Source organism: Hyalella azteca, unplaced genomic scaffold, assembly GCF_000764305.2.
Source record: "Hyalella azteca isolate HAZT.00-mixed unplaced genomic scaffold, Hazt_2.0.2 contig16837, whole genome shotgun sequence".
Taxonomy (NCBI): Eukaryota; Metazoa; Arthropoda; class Malacostraca; order Amphipoda; family Hyalellidae; genus Hyalella; species Hyalella azteca.
This window is the reverse complement of record NW_025946645.1, coordinates 5603-24097: the sequence shown is the minus strand read 5'-3', so window position 1 is coordinate 24097 and position 18495 is coordinate 5603. Positions and strand designations below refer to the sequence as shown.

General features: G+C 38.1%; 1 protein-coding gene across 1 annotated transcript; it reads right to left on the bottom strand.

The window, feature by feature from the left end:
• Positions 1–6680: 6680 nt before the first annotated feature.
• LOC108669670 (sodium/hydrogen exchanger 9B2) lies at positions 6681–17808 on the bottom strand. The gene is made up of 12 exons (XM_018157067.2): positions 17732–17808; positions 14226–14345; positions 13737–13900; positions 13262–13411; positions 12555–12670; positions 11778–11960; positions 10787–10962; positions 10465–10643; positions 8083–8259; positions 7595–7759; positions 7227–7304; positions 6681–7041 (listed from the first exon to the last, which is right to left on the bottom strand). The coding sequence occupies exons 2-12, from the start codon at positions 14335–14337 to the stop codon at positions 6919–6921; spliced, it is 1623 nt and encodes a 540-aa protein (XP_018012556.2). The 5' UTR covers positions 14338–14345; positions 17732–17808; the 3' UTR covers positions 6681–6918.
• Between the last annotated feature and the right edge of the window lie 687 nt (positions 17809–18495).

The window sequence follows — 18495 nt, the reverse complement described above, 5'->3', positions numbered from 1 at the left end:
AAGGTAAATGATGCAGAAAATTTAGCCACTGCTTATCATGTAATATAAAAAATATGACAATAACGTAAACAAAATGGTATTTCTTATATTGTGGTATTGCAACGGTAATTTGACCGTTATATTTTACTTCATGTTGTGTTTTCGAGGGAATGTCATGACGAGGAAATAACGCCTTGGCGGGACCAGAGAGACGTGATGTGATGAGGGACTATAGTGATGATACGAGGGAATGTCATAATGTGACGAGGAAATGCCTTAACTCTTTTGTGGTATACATTGACATTACAAGGGAATGACGTGAGGCAAAAAGGAATATGTGACGTTGTTATGATCGCCTCACCTCGTTTGAATTACTTGTTTATTTTAGTTTACCTTTTATGAATTTTTATTGGTTAGTTGGAATTGGTATTTTCGCAGCCTATTTAAATTTCTTCTTTCTCGACCAGTCATGCTTTAGTGAATAGAGCAAATGGGTTCTTTCTGAATTCCGTATCGTTAGGCAGGATTTTCGATAAGTCATTAGTCTAATGTACCCTGTCAATTCAATATGTTACCTGAGGTTGAGGCCATCAATACGGGTGTTGCAGAAATCATGCAACATCTGTATTGGTAACGGTCTTCCGAAAGAACTACCAAAGACTGAACGATCACAAAAGGCTTTTGTGTCGTGGTCGAAACGCGAAGGTTGCGGCAGCGTACGAATGCATCGCGACAACGTGACAAGTGAATGCCGTGAAATTACGATGGTGCACGGTGAAGCGACAAGGAATCTCCTTGTGAGAGTTTTTACGACGTGTGAAATCCAAGTTCAAGAAGCATGTATGAAACGGGACGTTATATTAATATGAAATGGTTCATTCCAGTAATTATATTATTCAATTCTTATAATTTTCTACCCAAGGTATAATATTATGTGTTGTCTTCCTTTTATGTTACATCGAAACCTATATTCAAAAACAAACAATGGAAGGTTTATACAGAAGGATAAAACCAGAGAAGGATAAAGTAAACATTCCAACAAACCTTCCAACAATGGAAGGTTTACTACCCAAACATATTATACAGATTAGCAAACCACGTTGTATTTCGTCTTCATGTTATTTGCACTTCCCAAGTCTGCTAACAGTAAAATTAAGAGGAAATTCGAAGATGGACTCCGAGATTCCTCATAACAGGAAGAGAAAATAATACCCTTGTTAAATTAAACAAAAACTGTTACACGGATAGCAGAAGATTCCTTAGCACATCCATTGGTGCTCTGAGCGAATCAGTAATGATCATAATTTGGCCTTCGGGTCAGTATAGGTTCGGAATACTAATTATCACTCACAAACACAATGCGCGTCCGCAAAATATTAACAGAGTTGACCTTGACAGAACAACATCAGGAGTATTTCGCATCATCTTCTAGCGCTCTATTCTATATATTCAATAGGAATTAACTAACGTCGTAAGCAATCGCATTATGATTGATACCCAGGACGTGATTTCTTGCAATACCAAAAAATGTAGGAGCAATATAAGAACACCCAAACACGTCGTGCGTTGTGCTATACGAAGCAATGCAGGTGCAACACCCAAACACGTCGTGCGTTGTGCTATACGAAGCAATGCAGGTGCAACACCCAAACACGTCGTGCGTTGTGCTATACGAAGTTTTCCAGTTGAAATCTATCAATAACTGGTATTTAGGTATCTATCGAATTATGTACACAAAACAGAGTGTTGTAGGGCATATGTATCTTGGATATTATTTGCTGTCTGCATCTCTACGATTTTCGTCTGAAAATTAGGTATCTTAAAAACCAGGCAGTTTTTATCGTGTATAGTAGACAATGGTATATAATAAATTGATCATCGACGACTAAAATCAACGCAGGCTAACAAAACGATGAATTGGCCACTGCATGTTTTAAATAATGCAGCGAGAAAATTATTGTTTTATTAGTATTGAAAGTAATTCTATTTTGACGTAGAAAGTCTATGTGGTCTGACACATTATCGTGTTCACTTTTTACTTGATGTCGATTTTCACTGTTCGTGATCAACAACATATCATAAATTCCAAGATAAGTTTTCAAAAAACATAATTTTTACATGGATCTTTCACAAAATGATACATGTTTGGCTGGACGCTTCTGCGACCCAGTGTCAGTTTGTTAATAATTGAATAGATAATATGAATACATTTTTTGCGGCTATATATCGCCTGAGAGTAAACTAGATTGCTCAACATAAGTCATTGCTTTGTTGCGTAACATAATTTTCTAAAAGTCAACGCGGCTGAATTAAAAAATGAATTAATGCAAAGGATGGACAATATAGTTGGAACGTCTTCAAAAATTCAAATATGGTGTATTTTGCCGTTTCTCTCAGCTTTCTGCCGTAAATCCTGATTTACGAGCTAGACAATGCAGGCTGGCTCACCGGCATCATCCATTCAAACTTTAAACGAAATTCAAGAAGATATTCAACACATTTATGAGTTAAAATGCGATCCGGTTCATCTAGAGACCAAACGTAGCAACTGGATTTGAAATTTTTCTGCGAACAGTTTTGGTATAAATTTGAATGTGAGCTTTTTTCATTGAGCCATGAAGAGATTTGAGAACGGAGGTTTTAAGATTTTCCTCAAAACCTTAAATTAGAGTCCGAACGAATCTAAAAGGGAATCCAATCTTCAAATCTTTCAGAATACTTTGAATGGTGCCAGAGTAGTTTTTAACTCATCTTCTATGGGCAGGCATCACGTCTGAATAAAAGCTATTCAAACGCGCTTGGGCTTCTGACGGTGCACTGTTAGAAAAATTACCGTTAACGGTATTACCGGCGTTTCAGTGGCCGGTCAGCACGTGAAAATAAACACCGTGTCGCTGTTTTTATTCTAATTTAACACTAGAAATCAGTAAAACATTGATAAAAACGGCGAAACAGTTTATTTTCACGGGGCGACCGGCCACTAGAATGCCAATGGGACCGTTTTTTCACCGTTCTTTCTAACAGTGTATCTGTTAATTGCACTTGCAGCTGTCCGAGAAGCACCAAAGAGTGATTTTATTTTGAACCTCGTGAGGTCTGTAAATTCATAGGGATCAAACTAACATGTAATAAATTATTTCTGAAAATATAGTTATTTCACATCAAGATCCATTTTATCAACATCAGTTAAAGAAAAAAATTATTGGGAAATGAAAAACATTGATTGGTATAGCTTTAAATAATACATATGATTAAAAAGATGCTTGTTGTAACTAGAAAAACTAGCAGCAGTTAGTTGTTATACCAGTAAAGCTAACACGATGGATCAGAATTGTTAGCCCAAAATAAAAATTTTACTTCTTTCCTGAATGATAAGTATTCAGAACGTTGAACAAATTTTACACGTGCATCGCGAACTTCAATAACAAATCAACATTTGCTACGAGCATTCAGGAAGTAGCTGCAAATTTTGCTATACGTATATGAATAGCAGATAGGACAAAGTGATGAATTCTAAATAACAATTCAGTACTAATTCATGTTGATTTTCTGTTTGGCGCTCGCCACCCCGAGTGGTCAAATAGTATGATGTTCACAGTTGGTGTAGGATATATCGTTCAAAGCGGCAGATGAGATTTTTCACTGCTGTATCCGATATTAAATCTAAATTAAATGACAAAAAGCGTTAAAGTAAACTTTGCGGCATAACTGCGTATAACTGAAAAGTCTAACGCAACATTGGGGGATATACCCTAGCTTCCTGTAGTCGTAAAATTTAGAGGCTATATAGTTTGTAAGAAACTTGATTTCCATGTAAAGCCATGAATTATCACAACCCGAATTTCATTCGCTAACTCTCCCCTTGTTCTTACCTATTATATAATTTCTACGATAGGAGCTTAGAAAAATAATTATAGCTCTTCGCTAGATTTCTTCCATTTCACGCACTCTAGCTCATTAAAAGCAGAAATATGCAGGACAAAATAATAATGTAATTAGACTTGAGAAAATTTCGACGTTTTATAGAAGCATCATTTTACGAAGGGGTTTCGAAAAGTTCGTAGAAAAGCAACAGTTTAAAAAAAACGGTCAAAGTTGTAAGGTTTATATTTTCAAAATATGCCATATCACGGTAATACATTTCTGTAAACGTTCTTTAGAGTTGCTGCATATGAGCAACTGGGCAAAGCGGCAGGAGTTTTCGTTCTGGAGTTCTACTTCATCATTTAGTCACTAAATTTCTAACTTATACCCACATATTGGATAAATTTTTCAGCAGATGTAATGATAAAATTCGTGCCTAAAGTGTGAATTTCCCTTGGTTGATAATTTTGTTTATCTGAATTTGTCACCCTTTAATTGTTTTATCATGAGAACCAGCTGAAATGTTTATACTGGCACACTCGCCCCCATTCTACTGTGCTCCATTTCCCGTTCTGCATTGATGAACAACAATAAAACGTTTCTGTGTCTGAGAGCTATTTTAATATTTAATTACAATATTGCTGCCTCAGATTTAAATATTTTTAATCACTACAAATTTAAAGCGGGAACTCAGTTTTAACAAAGCTTGAAGTTTTTACCCTTATGAAATCGCAGTTCGAGGGATTATCATTTTCCATTGCCCGTTTTCCAGTAATTAGGTTTTATTGTATTCCTCATGAATCTGAATATTCTATTGAGTATCTTTGTTTTATTTATATCGTTGATCTGGTGATGGAGCTGTTCAACGAAGTTTTTCAATAAAAAAATAGTAAATTTATTTGGCGTTTTTTTTCATTTACAATCCTTAAATAAACAATATGCAATTAAAGCAAACTATTGACATGAGTATTTCTCTTGATTATATATTGGTTATACTCTATATATTATATTGATTATACTCTCATACATTTCTAAATAGGCTTAGTATCAAACCTCTTCTCAGCGCCAAGTCATATTTGAATCCATACATCGCTGTAATATAATTTCCGATGAATTTGAAGATGTTTTCGTGGGTAGGTTTAGCGCGTTGAAAAGCCTTCCTATAGCCATCATTGCGCTCGTTAAATCCGTCAATTTCTTCTTCATTTTTTATATAATCAACACACTCGATGTATCATATTTCCTCTACAATTTTCGTAATGTCAGGATAAGTACAACCTTAATTTTTATGAGCAACAATATTTTACATCAATAATTCTTATGATAAAAGTTTCAATTAAGCAACTTGATGCATTTTTTACCAATATTACTTAAAGTGTGCCTACATCTCATTTTATTGTAAACAATATTGTCCAAAATAATTTTTTTTTAAATCTACTTGTACAGCTGATATTTCCATTCCAAGTTTTATTATTTTCTGCGTCAGACGTACATTATCGTCTGTATGAACTGCGTTTTTATTGCGTCATGAGCAAACATCTATTAATTACATATTCCTTTACTTCGCACTCGTATATACGGGTGTCTATGGGGAATAATTGTTATTCATTCTTGTATAGGTCTCATCTGACCTCATAATTATCTTACAGCATTAATTAAAACGAGCGCACGCAGCTTGTATCCATGCAGTTCAACATTTTAATGCGATCTGCTTGATAATTTACACATTCTCTAATATAATGATTATAACCAAGCCGCACTGAAATTCAATCTGACACCGTACATCTACATTTGTTACGTATTACGGTTACAAGTAAATGATCGAACCGTTATTTTTTAATAGTTCAATATGTTGAGGGACGACGTTCACAAAAGATAAGTGTAGATTGAGATTTAATTACTTCACTTGCTTTTTAATGTATAAATGGCATGAAGCATGGACAATCATCGATTATTGTATTAAAAACTTAATTATGGAATTGACTAGTGCATCAGCAATGAACTTTTTAATTGTTGTCGTATTTGATTAGGCGTTCGCATTAATTTGCACGTATGTTTGCTTCCCTAATCTTAAACATTAATTATTAATTGCCATGATGATTTATTTTCCTTGACACTCTTGAAATATTTCGATAGAAATGTTTGTCTGAGCAAATGTTTTTAAGTAAACATATTAAAATGGAGCGTTAAAGCACCGAGTGACTAATACTTTGGCTTCATGTCTTCCAAGGCAGACGCATCCATTCCTGCAACGCATCTTTTCATTATTTCTTGAAAGAAAGAATCTTCTTCCTTTTCAAAACGTGAAAGCAGTACAATTTCAATTCAGGTAATTTTTCTAATGATGCAGACCAGGCATGCAATTCATGGATCTACTGAAAGACAGTTTTATACCTAATTTTTCGAACTTATTTCTTCAAGCTAAGAGTTTCATGCAATTTAAATATAATGCCACCACAAATATTTTTTGGTTTATTACCTGTCGCAAGCTCAGCATTGAATTTAGCTCACAAAAGCTTACCGTTGCCGTTACGTAGGATTTACATTTTTTTTTTACATGCGGGAAGTGCAGAGTTTCATTTACGTTTAAATATTCCAGAGTGAGAATCTTAGTTGACTCGCGGAAGAAGCCTCAGAGCAGCGAGCAAGAATTTGTCTTGAAGGCTGTCGGTTCTGTTCAATCGCTGCAGGGAATTGCTCTCAAATTTTAACTAGGCCTAGAAATAGCATTTTATTTTATTTAGGTGATTTTATTCTCGTTATTTCCTAATTCGTTCGTCTCTCGTGCCTTCGGCATACATTTATTTAGTCTGTTACTTGAGGAAAATTCATTGATATATTGAGGAAAATTCATTGCCTCCATGCAACCAAGACTTTTGAGTAAACGCTCCTGTCCCTTTGGCGTTTTTCACCAACACTATTATATTTGGGTGAAAAAAAAGTGTGGCTTAGTTCGCCTCAATAACGATAAGACATGAGAAAACAATTTGAGTGAATACAATATCAACTGAGAACAAAAAAATGAATACAGGTAGTGTGTTATAAAAAAGAGTAAATAAGGCGGCAAGCGACGTTTTAGACTGTGTCAGAGGACGCAGGCTGACGCGGACGCTGCAAGAGTCTGGGGGCGGAGGTCATGATGGCGATGGCCCCGATGGGCGCCGTGATTAAGATCACCAGCACTGCGATGGTCAGCACCTGCACGTAATCCCATGACCAAATGAAGTAACTTTAACCAGATGTACGAAAATCTATGATAACAATTGTTATCCTGTTATCCTGTTGGTTAGGTGGAAACCAGTTCCATAGACGTTAGATCCAAGAGAAAAATATATTTAATCAGAAATTTAACTTTTATGGTAGCATTCGAGAAAGTTATTTACCTGTTTGGCAAGAGCGATCTCATGTTCACCAGCCCCTATGCGCACGGCGTAGTCCAGCGCTGTTGATCCGATCGCAGCCTGGGTAGATAATTTAGTCTTTACTTAGTCCAAAAACAATAAACTAAAATCAAATGCAAAGTTGGAGGATAGAATGTTTCATGTCCCGCTTGCATCCAAGGATGACAATAAAGAATAACGAAATCTAACATGAGCACAAAAATGACCTAGAGCAGTTTTGACGTGATAATGCATTGCTTTCCAAAGGATCCGAATTCTTCTGAAATTATATATTTTCAATATGTAATAACACAAGTAGTGTAACAGTAAAGTTAATTTAATATAACACTGCAAAACCATAGCTCAAGAACCTGAATTGTTGCTTTTGGTAGCCAGGCGAGGGCGACGAAGAATCGCTCCCTGATGTTCAGGCCGCTGCCGAGCACCACGAAGAAGGTCGTCACCACGCGACACGTCAGGCTGATGCACAACAGGGCAACCCCGAGTCCGACTGTACCAAGTTCCAGACTCAGAACCTGCACGAAATGATAGAAAAATCTTTATAGATCGCAAGAAGTTTGAGTAAATTAATAATTAAATTTAAATCAAATAGAGTAAAATGAACGAGTAACATTAGAAAATTTAGTGTCACTAAATACATCATATATACATCACTATATACATCACTAAAAATATACATCACTGAAAGATTCTTCGGTAAGCCCTTCATAAATGGAAGAATAATTTGACATTATAGAATCAACAATATTCCCGCATGTTTTATACATGCTAAAGTTATGCAGGGAGTATTTTGTACAGCATCAGCAGGAAGGCAAGCAATTTATTCTCAGATGCGCACTTGTATCTCCGTGCCAATGAGAGCAAACAGCATGGGCTGGAGGTAGCCCCAGGCGACGTTGCAGTGCTGCCCCACAAGAATTTTATCGCCGTCGGCCTCGCCCTGCCGCCTGAACCCAACGCCCGCAATGAAAGCCATGCTAAGCACCGCTAAGGCTCCTGCGCCTCCAAATTCGATCTGTAATCAAGCACAATTAACATGAATCAAGCGTAGGTACATGACATGGCGGTCATAAGGAAATTTAAAAGTGTATTCCACTCAGAAGTACTCGGGGAGCAAGTAAACCAGCCGTGTATTGCTTGCTTTAGGCATTAGTTTAATTGTTGCATCATAATGTTTACTGCCTAACAAAAGATGCCTGACTAAGATTTGCGACAGTTAACAACACGCAGCCGTCATGATGGTCCGTTGGCTAAACGTTACATTCGACGAGTACATTTACCTGAACTGCTAATGTTAGCGCTGGGAGAAGAAATACTATATTATCGTTAGAATATTGGGAAAATAGAAATGAAGATTATGTGATTGTTGAAATGGTAAATTAGTCAAGAATTTAAAAACGAATAAATGAAAATGAATAAATTTACCGTATTTTCATAGAAAACCGTTTCAGAGAACCCGTTCCATTATCAGAATAAAATTCAATAAATAGAGCTGGGATAATTAAAAGTTGACTAGATTTAGTCGTCCACTCAATCAGCGTAATTTATTTAAAAGACAACTATATATAATGCCGCTTTTCACCGGAACATATTTTCACGGTCTGCCATATTTATGGCAACGCATGTTTTTTGTTATTTCTCAATGAAGCAAACAGCTAGGTGCATGTTTTTTGTATTGGATGAGCTAGTAGCAAAGAATTACCTAAATAATTCTCAGACATATTTATCCAATATGACCCTTTTTTTTAATGACGGCCTCCAATCTACGCGGGAAAGCTTCACATGAGACACGCAGCATTTCTTGAGGGATCAAGTCCCATACTCGAGTCAATTTAGACTTCAAACTATCCAAAGAATCATGAGGTGTTCAGCAGATCTACTCTCTAAAGTAGCTCACACAGAAAAGTCGAGAGGATTCAAATCAGGGCTTCTTGAGGGCCATTCATTTGATGTTTGACTGACTCCTGCTTCTGCAGCCAATTTTGCAGCTGAGCGACGAGGGTTTCTCCTCAACTCCTCCCTCGTGTTTTTGACCAATTGTTTTGTTCGGACACTTCGTTTCCTTCCTTGACCAGGTCGATTGCATGTTTCAACTGTTTCCTTGAATTTTTTACCACATTCCACACAGTTTCACGACAAATTTGGAGCATTTTTGCAATAACTGAATTACTCTCGCCCTTTTCATGAAGGATTACAATTGCATTTCTATCTACTGCCATAAGTAATAGTAAATTTAGACACCTTAGACTTCTGCAATATAAAATAGATGAATTAATAGATGACATTAAGCTTCATTATGAAAGAAAAGTCTTCTAGAAACCAATTTATTTTTATATTGCCAACATCCGTTGTCATAAATATGGCGGACACTGTAGTAGTCTAAGTTGAAGTTCGCGATTTTACAGGACCACAAAGTTGCATTCGAAAACAAAATGTTTGGTATCTATATCTGCTGCTGATGAGTGAAATGTTTTTATGCACGAAAACGAATAACGTCATATAACAAAGCGAACATATTCGTAAACGCGTACGTGCGCTAACCAGGTTCCTGTACAGGGTCTGGACACGCTCGTGCTTGAAGCTCCCCGAGGTTTTTTTCCCCAGTTTCTTCCGCTCAAGGCCAAGGTGCAGCTTACAAGCTCGATAGACATAGCCGGACTATTCTAATCAAACTCTCAGGAGACCATAAATTCGGTAAAAAGCTTCAAGGAGATTTAAAATAGTTCACCTACCTTTGTTATCAATTAGGTGATCAAGAGAGACAGAATAACTCTAAACCGTGCATGTATAGCGAGTCGCGCGCCAAATCCTGGGCGTTACACGTTTTTTATTAGGAGGCATATATGGAGGTGATGTTCATCAGTTCCACGGGCGATTGTTATTCGATAAAAAAAGGATGTCTCATTATAATCGCTTTCAGTCAACTCCTAAACTTTGTTTGTCACTATATCAAAGGATCAGTTGGCTGCATCTCAGCTGGATATATTTGTGAGATCAGTAAGCAGAGATGGGGCTTCGAACTTGATGCTTGGTCCGGCCTCACAAGCGGTCCACTTTGTCTACTGGCTGTCTCACTAGGAATTACTTGCTCTTGTATTACGCCGGGTAATTTAGGCAATGTTTTAGACATCATAGAAAAACCTATCAATATAGAATCGGGAGTTGATAGGAAATAAGAAATTCCACAAGACATTATAGCAAGTATAACAATTTTACATACCTTCCGAGATCCGAAGAGTGCGAAAAGCCCGGCAGTGAGAAGCATACCGAACTGCAGTAATGAGCAGCTCTGCTGTTGTTTGTTCGGCAAGATCCAGCAGATGAAGCCCATCACGGCCCCGTACGACAAACCCATCACCACCTCCAATGGCCCATGCAGGATTTGCCACGTCAACGATCCTACACAGGCATTGCATCAGTAACCATTTTCCGTACTTACAGTAAACCTAACTAACAACAGGTTAAATTTATGTAAACCAAGCATGCCATGGGCGTCACTGGCTTTAATTAAAAATGTCATGCTCTCAGCAATACTCACTCACCTTCAGAGAAAGTCATGCCGAGCATCACGCCGAAGCCTGAGATGGCGATAACATCGTCGATGCTGGCCGCCGCGATGACGAGGGTGGGGATGCCCTTGTCGACGCCGTAGCCCTGCTGCGACAACTGCAGCAGGCACGGCACCACCACCGCCGGCGACACCGCAGACAACACGAACCTGTTGCAAGTCAAGTACTCAGTAATCGAGAGCACACGACACGCCGGTCAAGTTATCTGATCTGTTTGTCCATAACATTTTTATTATAAAACATACTTGCTATAAAAATTTATGAAAAACTTATCGTGCCCTAAGCGCCATTTTTCGTCTCCTACTGTCAGTTCCTTTTTCACTTTCATCTTACTGGCACCTCCGAGTCATCATTTCCCTTTTTCACTTTTCTAAAGGTACTGCACTACCGTCAGAATGTATTCGTCATCTAATATTACTAGTGCCAAACGCACAGAGTGTCTTATTAGGAATTATGTTGAGGGGATCAAGTTTCTTCAGAATGAAATTGCACTCAATTTTACACGATGCTATATATAGCTGTCCAGAAGTAGCAAAAAGCTGTGTAAAATGTATAAACTAAGAGAATATTCATGTATTTCAAGGTAAATAGGTCAGTAATTTCAGGCTTAAACACGTTTTATAATGAATCTTTCGCGACCAAGAGTATTGATTAGCTTGGCTTCATTTCTTTTTGCTGGGCTTTACCTGGTTTACTAAGAAACGTCTGTTGAACATGGATAGATTGTTGGCCACATTTTATCACCGCATTCCTTTACCAGTCATGCGGTATGTGCTGTCAACATGTGGAAAAATATAACTCATTACTCACTGCAGTGAGTGACAGAGGGCGCATTTTCTCTGCGAAAACGTGAAGTCACGGACGGACAGACAGACAGACAGACCGACGGACATGGCGAGCACATTAGAGCATTTTTTCCATAAATGAGAAAATTCGATATAAACGACAACGACAAACATTTTACCCAAGCATGAATCCCCAAAGCCAAGGGAAGCCGAGGAGGAAGTGCGAGACGATGGCACCCACGATGGCTTCGACGAGGCAGGGCACACAGGCGAGTCTGAAGACCACGAGCGACATGGCCTTGAGGGCTTTAGGGTCCAGGCCCAGACCGGCCCGAAGCAGGATCACCACCAGCGCTATGTTCCTGAGACAGGCATTGTTCATGAGAGAACAATGCTCGTGACTTATCTAAAAAAATTTCCTGTCGTGGCTGAATCAGAAGACTTATAATTCAAATATTTTTTATAATATTCAAGCGAACAGTGTCTACATCACTGGCTTGTGCACGCCTGCACTTTTTTCAAGATCATGTTGCGAAACGCAGAATCTATCAATCAACTTTTCACTTTAACGAAACAAAACAAATTGAGTCGCGGGTACTTTGATATCACTGAACAGTAATAATAAAATAATAGTCAAGGTCTGTTTAGTTATCTATATATAGATACGAAGTTAGGTTCAAAGTTATAGAAACAAAGCTGAAAACTTGGAACAGTTTTTTGTTTGAAAATAATTCTACTGTCAAGCGGTATGGAGAATCATGTGGTCACAATAAAATAAATGCAATCAATCATTACTAAGCACCAAATCTGAATAAATTATTACTATTTTTGAATGCAGGTATATGAATGACGTACTGCAATAAAAAACTAATTAGAAACTGGAAGGGGAACGAGCGGACTGGGTAAAAGTAGAATACCCGAATTTGAACATCGAAGACTCCAGAGAAATTCCCCACCTGATGGAGGCGGAGTAGTTGAGGTCGAGACTCTCCCCAATGATCCTGATCCCCGGGAAGCTCCTCAACGCTATCCCCGCCAGCAGCATCCCCAGGAGTGGGGGTAATCCGCACGCCTGAAAAGTTTGCAACAAATTACCCCATTCCAGCAGCAAAAAATGCTAGTATATTGTCGAGGGAGTGTGCCCGTAAATTATTACACTAGTAGACTAATTATTACATTACACCAGTCAAAAACACAAGATCGCAAATGTAAATTAGATGTGCAGAATTAAAAAGACCAACTTGTCCTGAAAAGACATGAGGTGTTGTTTCTATAACGAGCAAACGTGCTGCTATAAAAAATGGCTATAGCAGAAACGGAGTTTAAAAGACGAGTAGCACCGAGTGCTAAAACTTCCACGATAGTTTTATATGCTTTAGTCGCCAAAGTAAAATGTTCTTAAATAATTTATTAGGCTCTAAAAATCTTTACAGCACACTTACAATTCTAACAATCATAAAAAAATAAATTTACACTTGATATATTAAGTTATTCAATCCTAATACTCGAACAATAAAATATCATTTAAGGCAAGACCTCTACAAGGTGGCCAAGAATTCCCGGAAAACTCCCAGCAGAGCGTAGCGACTCCGGGGCCGAAACCTAGGCGTTATATCCTACCTTTGTTATGAAACATTAAAAGTTTATGTCCACTAATTTTTACTTCAGTTATTTTCCCGCCGATCACAGAGCAGACGAAAACGACGAGGAGGGAAAAGAGGTTGCCGCCGGGGAGGGAGGCGTCCCCAGTGATGGCGTAGAGCGCCCCCCACGTCAGCAGCAGCAGGGCTACGTACGTCAGCACCTCGCCAACCTGACGTATCAGTTATAAACTTATAGTGAAGTAGCAGGCACATTGTCAGCTTTTTACGATTAACAGACTCATAAGTCTGATATTGACGGTCAAGCTCTCCAAAATACCCATGCTATACATACACACCAAACACATTTACTGTTGTATACCATCATCCTTGGGGTTTAATAAAAATTATTTCTAAGAAATTTCGCACCTGAGAAACGAAAACAATAATTAAGAGGGGATGTAAAGTAAAAAAATTTGTTAGGAGACCTGAGAAATTTTGATTTCGTGTGCTGAGGGAATATAAAGCGAGAAGGCTATACTATATGATGGTACTTACCTTGCCGTGCGGTGGACAGGTAAAAGCACGCTTGATTAGATCACCCTTGGTGCAGGTGTTGGGCAGTGAATTTTTCTCCTGCAAGACAGGCCCACTGGAATGCCTTGCTTTCGGACACGACCTGATGCTGTCGTGCTCGCCGACCTTCTTCCGCCCGCCCAAACCTGCTCATGTGATGTACATTCAACAAATCGCATCAGAAAATAAATAAAATAGTTTACCTGTCATATTATTAAAATTATTTTCCTGAAATTAATTCGTTAAATTGCAGTTAAAAATTCAGCTTTTTTCATAGCTCGTTTTCCGATTCAGTTAAAAACTCTTTTACAACTTTGATCTCAAGATTATTTGATATTATTTGACAACCTAAACTATTCTAAAACATCTTATCCTGTTAGCTACTATATAGCCACGCTCTTCTGATTTTACTGGGTTAACTAGTTTACCAATAAAATAAATTCTCACCGTCAACTAGATTTAAATACTGACCCTTGCTAAATGTGTTGCGACTCTCAGTCGGGTATTCATCAATCGACGATTTCTTCTCATTCTGCAGGTCTAGGGGATACTCTTCCTCGATGTCGGTGCCTGCTGCACTCATGACAGCCTCTGATTTAGACAACATGAATTGAGCACTGACCCCGTCTTCTTTCTTACTTCTCTTTTCACAGCTGTTATTAATGCTTCATTCTCTAGCGTTCGAATTACTCATTGTTTTAGAGAGATTTCTTGAAGGCCAGGAGATGATGAAATGCTTGCCGAAAGCAAATCACAAAACAATTCCCAAATGCCGAAACTTTAATTTTTACCTTTTAACCAGGAAGTGAGTTAAGTAATTTTTGGTTCAAAATCAAAAAATCACCGAAAGAGAAAAATTTTGAATTTGAAGCGTATATTGGCATTACAATACGTATGCGGTAAATTACTCTGAGCTTAAACGTTGATTATTATCCAGATTATCTCCCAGATTATTTTAAAACTTTTTATTAGTCCTATCAACGGGTGACCAGAAACTTGTGGTTATTGATGATGGAAATAATCACTAGAAATTGACGCCAATACCGTAGTTGTAGGACTAGCGTAGACAAAATAATGCTTAGGGGTATTAGTATACACATGGGATAATCTCTTTACAAGTCTTAAACTAGACATTTATTGCTGAGAATAACGGATATTTATTCGCGGTTTTTATGAAGTTTACTATGAGTACACATTTTATTTACTTAGCAACCAGCGCGAGACGCGCACCAACTCCTGATATTTACGAACGAGTGGCGATACAAAGGTTGTAAATACCTTTGAATCAGTTGATCTACTCAATACACTCGTGTGCTCAGTGTTTTGTCTCGGTAGGAACTACCGAGACAAAAATAAGGTAAGGCCCGGCTCACTCATCTGCCCATCTTATGAACCGACTCACATTGTGATCAAACCTTGCTGGGGCCCCATGTTATGAACTGGTGCAAACCTGTAAATCATCTCTCAGACCCATGTTATGCACAGGCTCAAACTCTGATCAATTCATTGTTGTGCCTCGAGCTGTGCGCCACATATAAATGTAATTAAAATAAATAATCTTATTTTAATTTCGCCGAAATATCTTTAAAATGTTTCATGCACTACGTTGTCTGAGATCGAGTAGAAGTAGTTAAAACTAGCGTATCATAATTTTAATTTTTATTTCTCATCTTTTTAGAATTGTTAAGAGATTTAGTCCACGTAGCGCGTTATGTCTTCTAATCGCTGTTTGGTATGGCAACTTTTTGAGAAGTAATTGTTTGAAAAACGTACAGAGCCAGCTATTTCTAATATGTGGTCCCAATTTAAAAAATTTGTATATGTTTGAGTTTTAATTTAAAATGAATAGTTCATACATCAATTGAAGGAGATAGATTCAAGTTTTTTTTTTACATATTTTTAAATGTCCCTTACATGACATCTTGATGTTCATAATTTTTTGAAGCGTTGGATAGGACGCAGAGAAATGAAGATCAGGCTCTACACTTCTGGCCACCGAGATCAACTGATCTCACCCCATGTGACTATTTCTTATGGGGTTACGTCAAGGAAGCTTTTTACGTCCCGCCTCTACCAGCAACTCTTTTACGTCCCGCCTCTACCAGCAACTACTGTCTCTTATACACATCTAGATGTGTATAAGAGACAGACTCAATACACTCGTGTGCTCAGTGTTTTGTCTCGGTAGGAACTCTGCCCGGCTCACTCTTCTGCCATATCTGATGAACCGGCACACATTGTGATCAAACCTTGATGGGGCCCCATGTTATGAACTGGTGCAAACCTGTAAATCATCTCTCAGACCCATGTTATGCACCGGCTCACACTCTGATTAAGTCATTTTTGTGCCTCGAGCTGTGCGCCATATATAAATCTTTTTAAAATAAACCATCTTGATTTTAATTTTGCCGAAATAACAGAAAAATATTTCATCCACTACGTTGTCTGAGAACGGGTAAAAGTTGTTGTTGTTGTTGTTGGGGTTCCCCGGTCTCCCTTTTACGGGAGACCCTCACGAATAGAAGTATAGTTGGCACTAGCGTATCATAAATTTAATTTTTATTTATCATCTTTCTTGAATGGTCACGAGTTTTAGTCCATTCGCGTTATGTCTTCTAATCGCTGTTCAGTATGCCAACTTAATTATCTGTTATTTGATAAGTAATTGTTCTAAAAAGTACAGAGCTATTTTTTATGATGGACCCAACTGAAAAAATTTGTATATGTTTAAGTATTTATTCAAAATGAAAAATTCATACACCAATGAAAAGAAAAAGATTCAAGTTTTTTTACATATTTTAAATTGCTTGATACATGGCATCTTGATGTCCACAATTTTTTGAAGCGCTGGTTGGGACGCTTAGGAAATAAAGATCCATGCTCCACACTTCTGGCCACCGATATCACCTGATCTCACGTGACTATTTCTTATGGGGTTACGTCCATAAGGAGCCTTTTACGTCCCGCCTCTACCAGCAACTCTGTTTACGTCCCGCCTCTACCAGCAACTCTGTTTACGTCCCGCATCTACCAGCAACTCTGTTTACGTCCCGCCTCTACCAGCAACTCTGGTTGATCTGAAGAACCGTATCACTGCTACGGTGCACTCAGGAACAGACGGAATGCTTTCTCGAGTGTGAGACGAGTTTGGCTACTGTTTTGTTGTTTGCCGTGCATTTAAAAATCTGTAAAAAAAGTTGAATATTTTCTTTTCATTAATCCATGAATTTTTCATTTGAATTTATGCTTCAATAAATGCAAATTTATAAAGTTGGGCCCATCATTTAGAATATCCCTGCATAAGCTTCTTTCTTATTAGTCAGCGGTTTGACTCGTGCCAAACAATAACGTTCGTAAACAAACGTCCAAGCAATTTGCCTGCTAGAATAAATAGGAAAATTGTCAATTGATTAGATCACGTTATAAATTTATTCGTGATGTACTGTTGGACGGCCTCATAATGAAAATCGGCGCACGACCCTGAGCATAGAGTTAGTGAGGGAATGGCCACTATGGAACAATAGCTGCATCCGTTCTAACTGCCACATCCCCTACAAGAACACAGACGCACGACTCCTTAGATAAAAAACGATGATTACCTGTGTTCGTAATCAAATATTGAATGTTATTTTTAAATAATATTACATGGTCAAAACATTGCATTGTTATTGATCAAATAACATCGCATGTTATTTTCGTGATAACTTTTCGTGATAACATTGATTAAAATTGGTAGTTAAGGCTTCGGAATAGTTGAACTCTTAAATAGGGTTTAAATGCGCTTTGCTCAACAACGTAGACGATTATGACTGGGCTTAACTCTTGCCTCATCACCATGCCTGAGCATTCCACATCATAAAATCACAGGCAGCTCAAGTGACTCATTTACGACTCACCTTTGTTGCATAAGCCACTGCTTTGTGTCGGCTGAACACCCCAACCTCTGTGGTTCTTATTTTAGTTTGTTTGATACTTACGGAACTGATCTCGAAGAAGCAAAATAGTCCACTGCCAATAATCTACAAGCAAACGAGTGAGCTGCTGGTAACAAGGAATGGTTCAATAGTCCAGCATCATGAAGTTTAATTGCATTATTAGATACCTAATGAATAAATGTATTGCTAGACCAATGGCTCTTATTCAGTGAAAGGACGTCTCATATATTATTTATCAATCGGGTTGGAAATTAGCCAAAAATTAGTGGTATATTAAACGGTTCGTTTGTTTTCGAACAAACGCCCAAACCTGTTATATACCCCCTGATTATGAAGGGCTGAATAGGCAATAGGCGTACACTCTCATGAGACAGGAGTGAGATGATATCCAAGCGCCCACACAATGCAACGTTAGAAACTAGTCTGAGCAGTGCAAACTAGTCTGAGCAGAGCAAACTAGTCTGAGCAACGCAAATTAGTCTGAGCAGTGCAAACAAGTCTGAGCAGAGCAAACTAGTCTGAGCAGTGCAAACTAGTCTGAGCAGTGCAAACTAGTCTGAGCAATGCAAATTAGTCTGAGCAGAGCAAACTAGTCTGAGCAGAGCAAACTAGTCTGAGCAGAGCAAACTAGTCTGAGCAGATCAACTAGTCTGATCAGAGCAAACTAATCTGAGTAGAGCAAACTAGTCTGAGCAGAACAAACAAGTCAACAAGACTAACAACAATTCCTTTAGCTTGCTCTTCAAAGAAGCCACTGATATCTTGAGAGAATAAAAAATGATCGTCACTCGGCCTCCAAACCACAC

Coding starts and splice junctions, on each gene's coding strand:
- LOC108669670 (XM_018157067.2), bottom strand. CDS start 14,337: ATGAGTGCAGCAGGCACCGACATCGAGGAAGAGTATCCCCTAGACCTG. Junction 8,260..10,464: donor CACTCTTCGGATCTCGGAAG/GTATGTAAAATT, acceptor GCTTGATTACAG/ATCGAATTTGGAGGCGCAGG. Junction 7,042..7,226: donor AGATCGCTCTTGCCAAACAG/GTAAATAACTTT, acceptor GATTACGTGCAG/GTGCTGACCATCGCAGTGCT.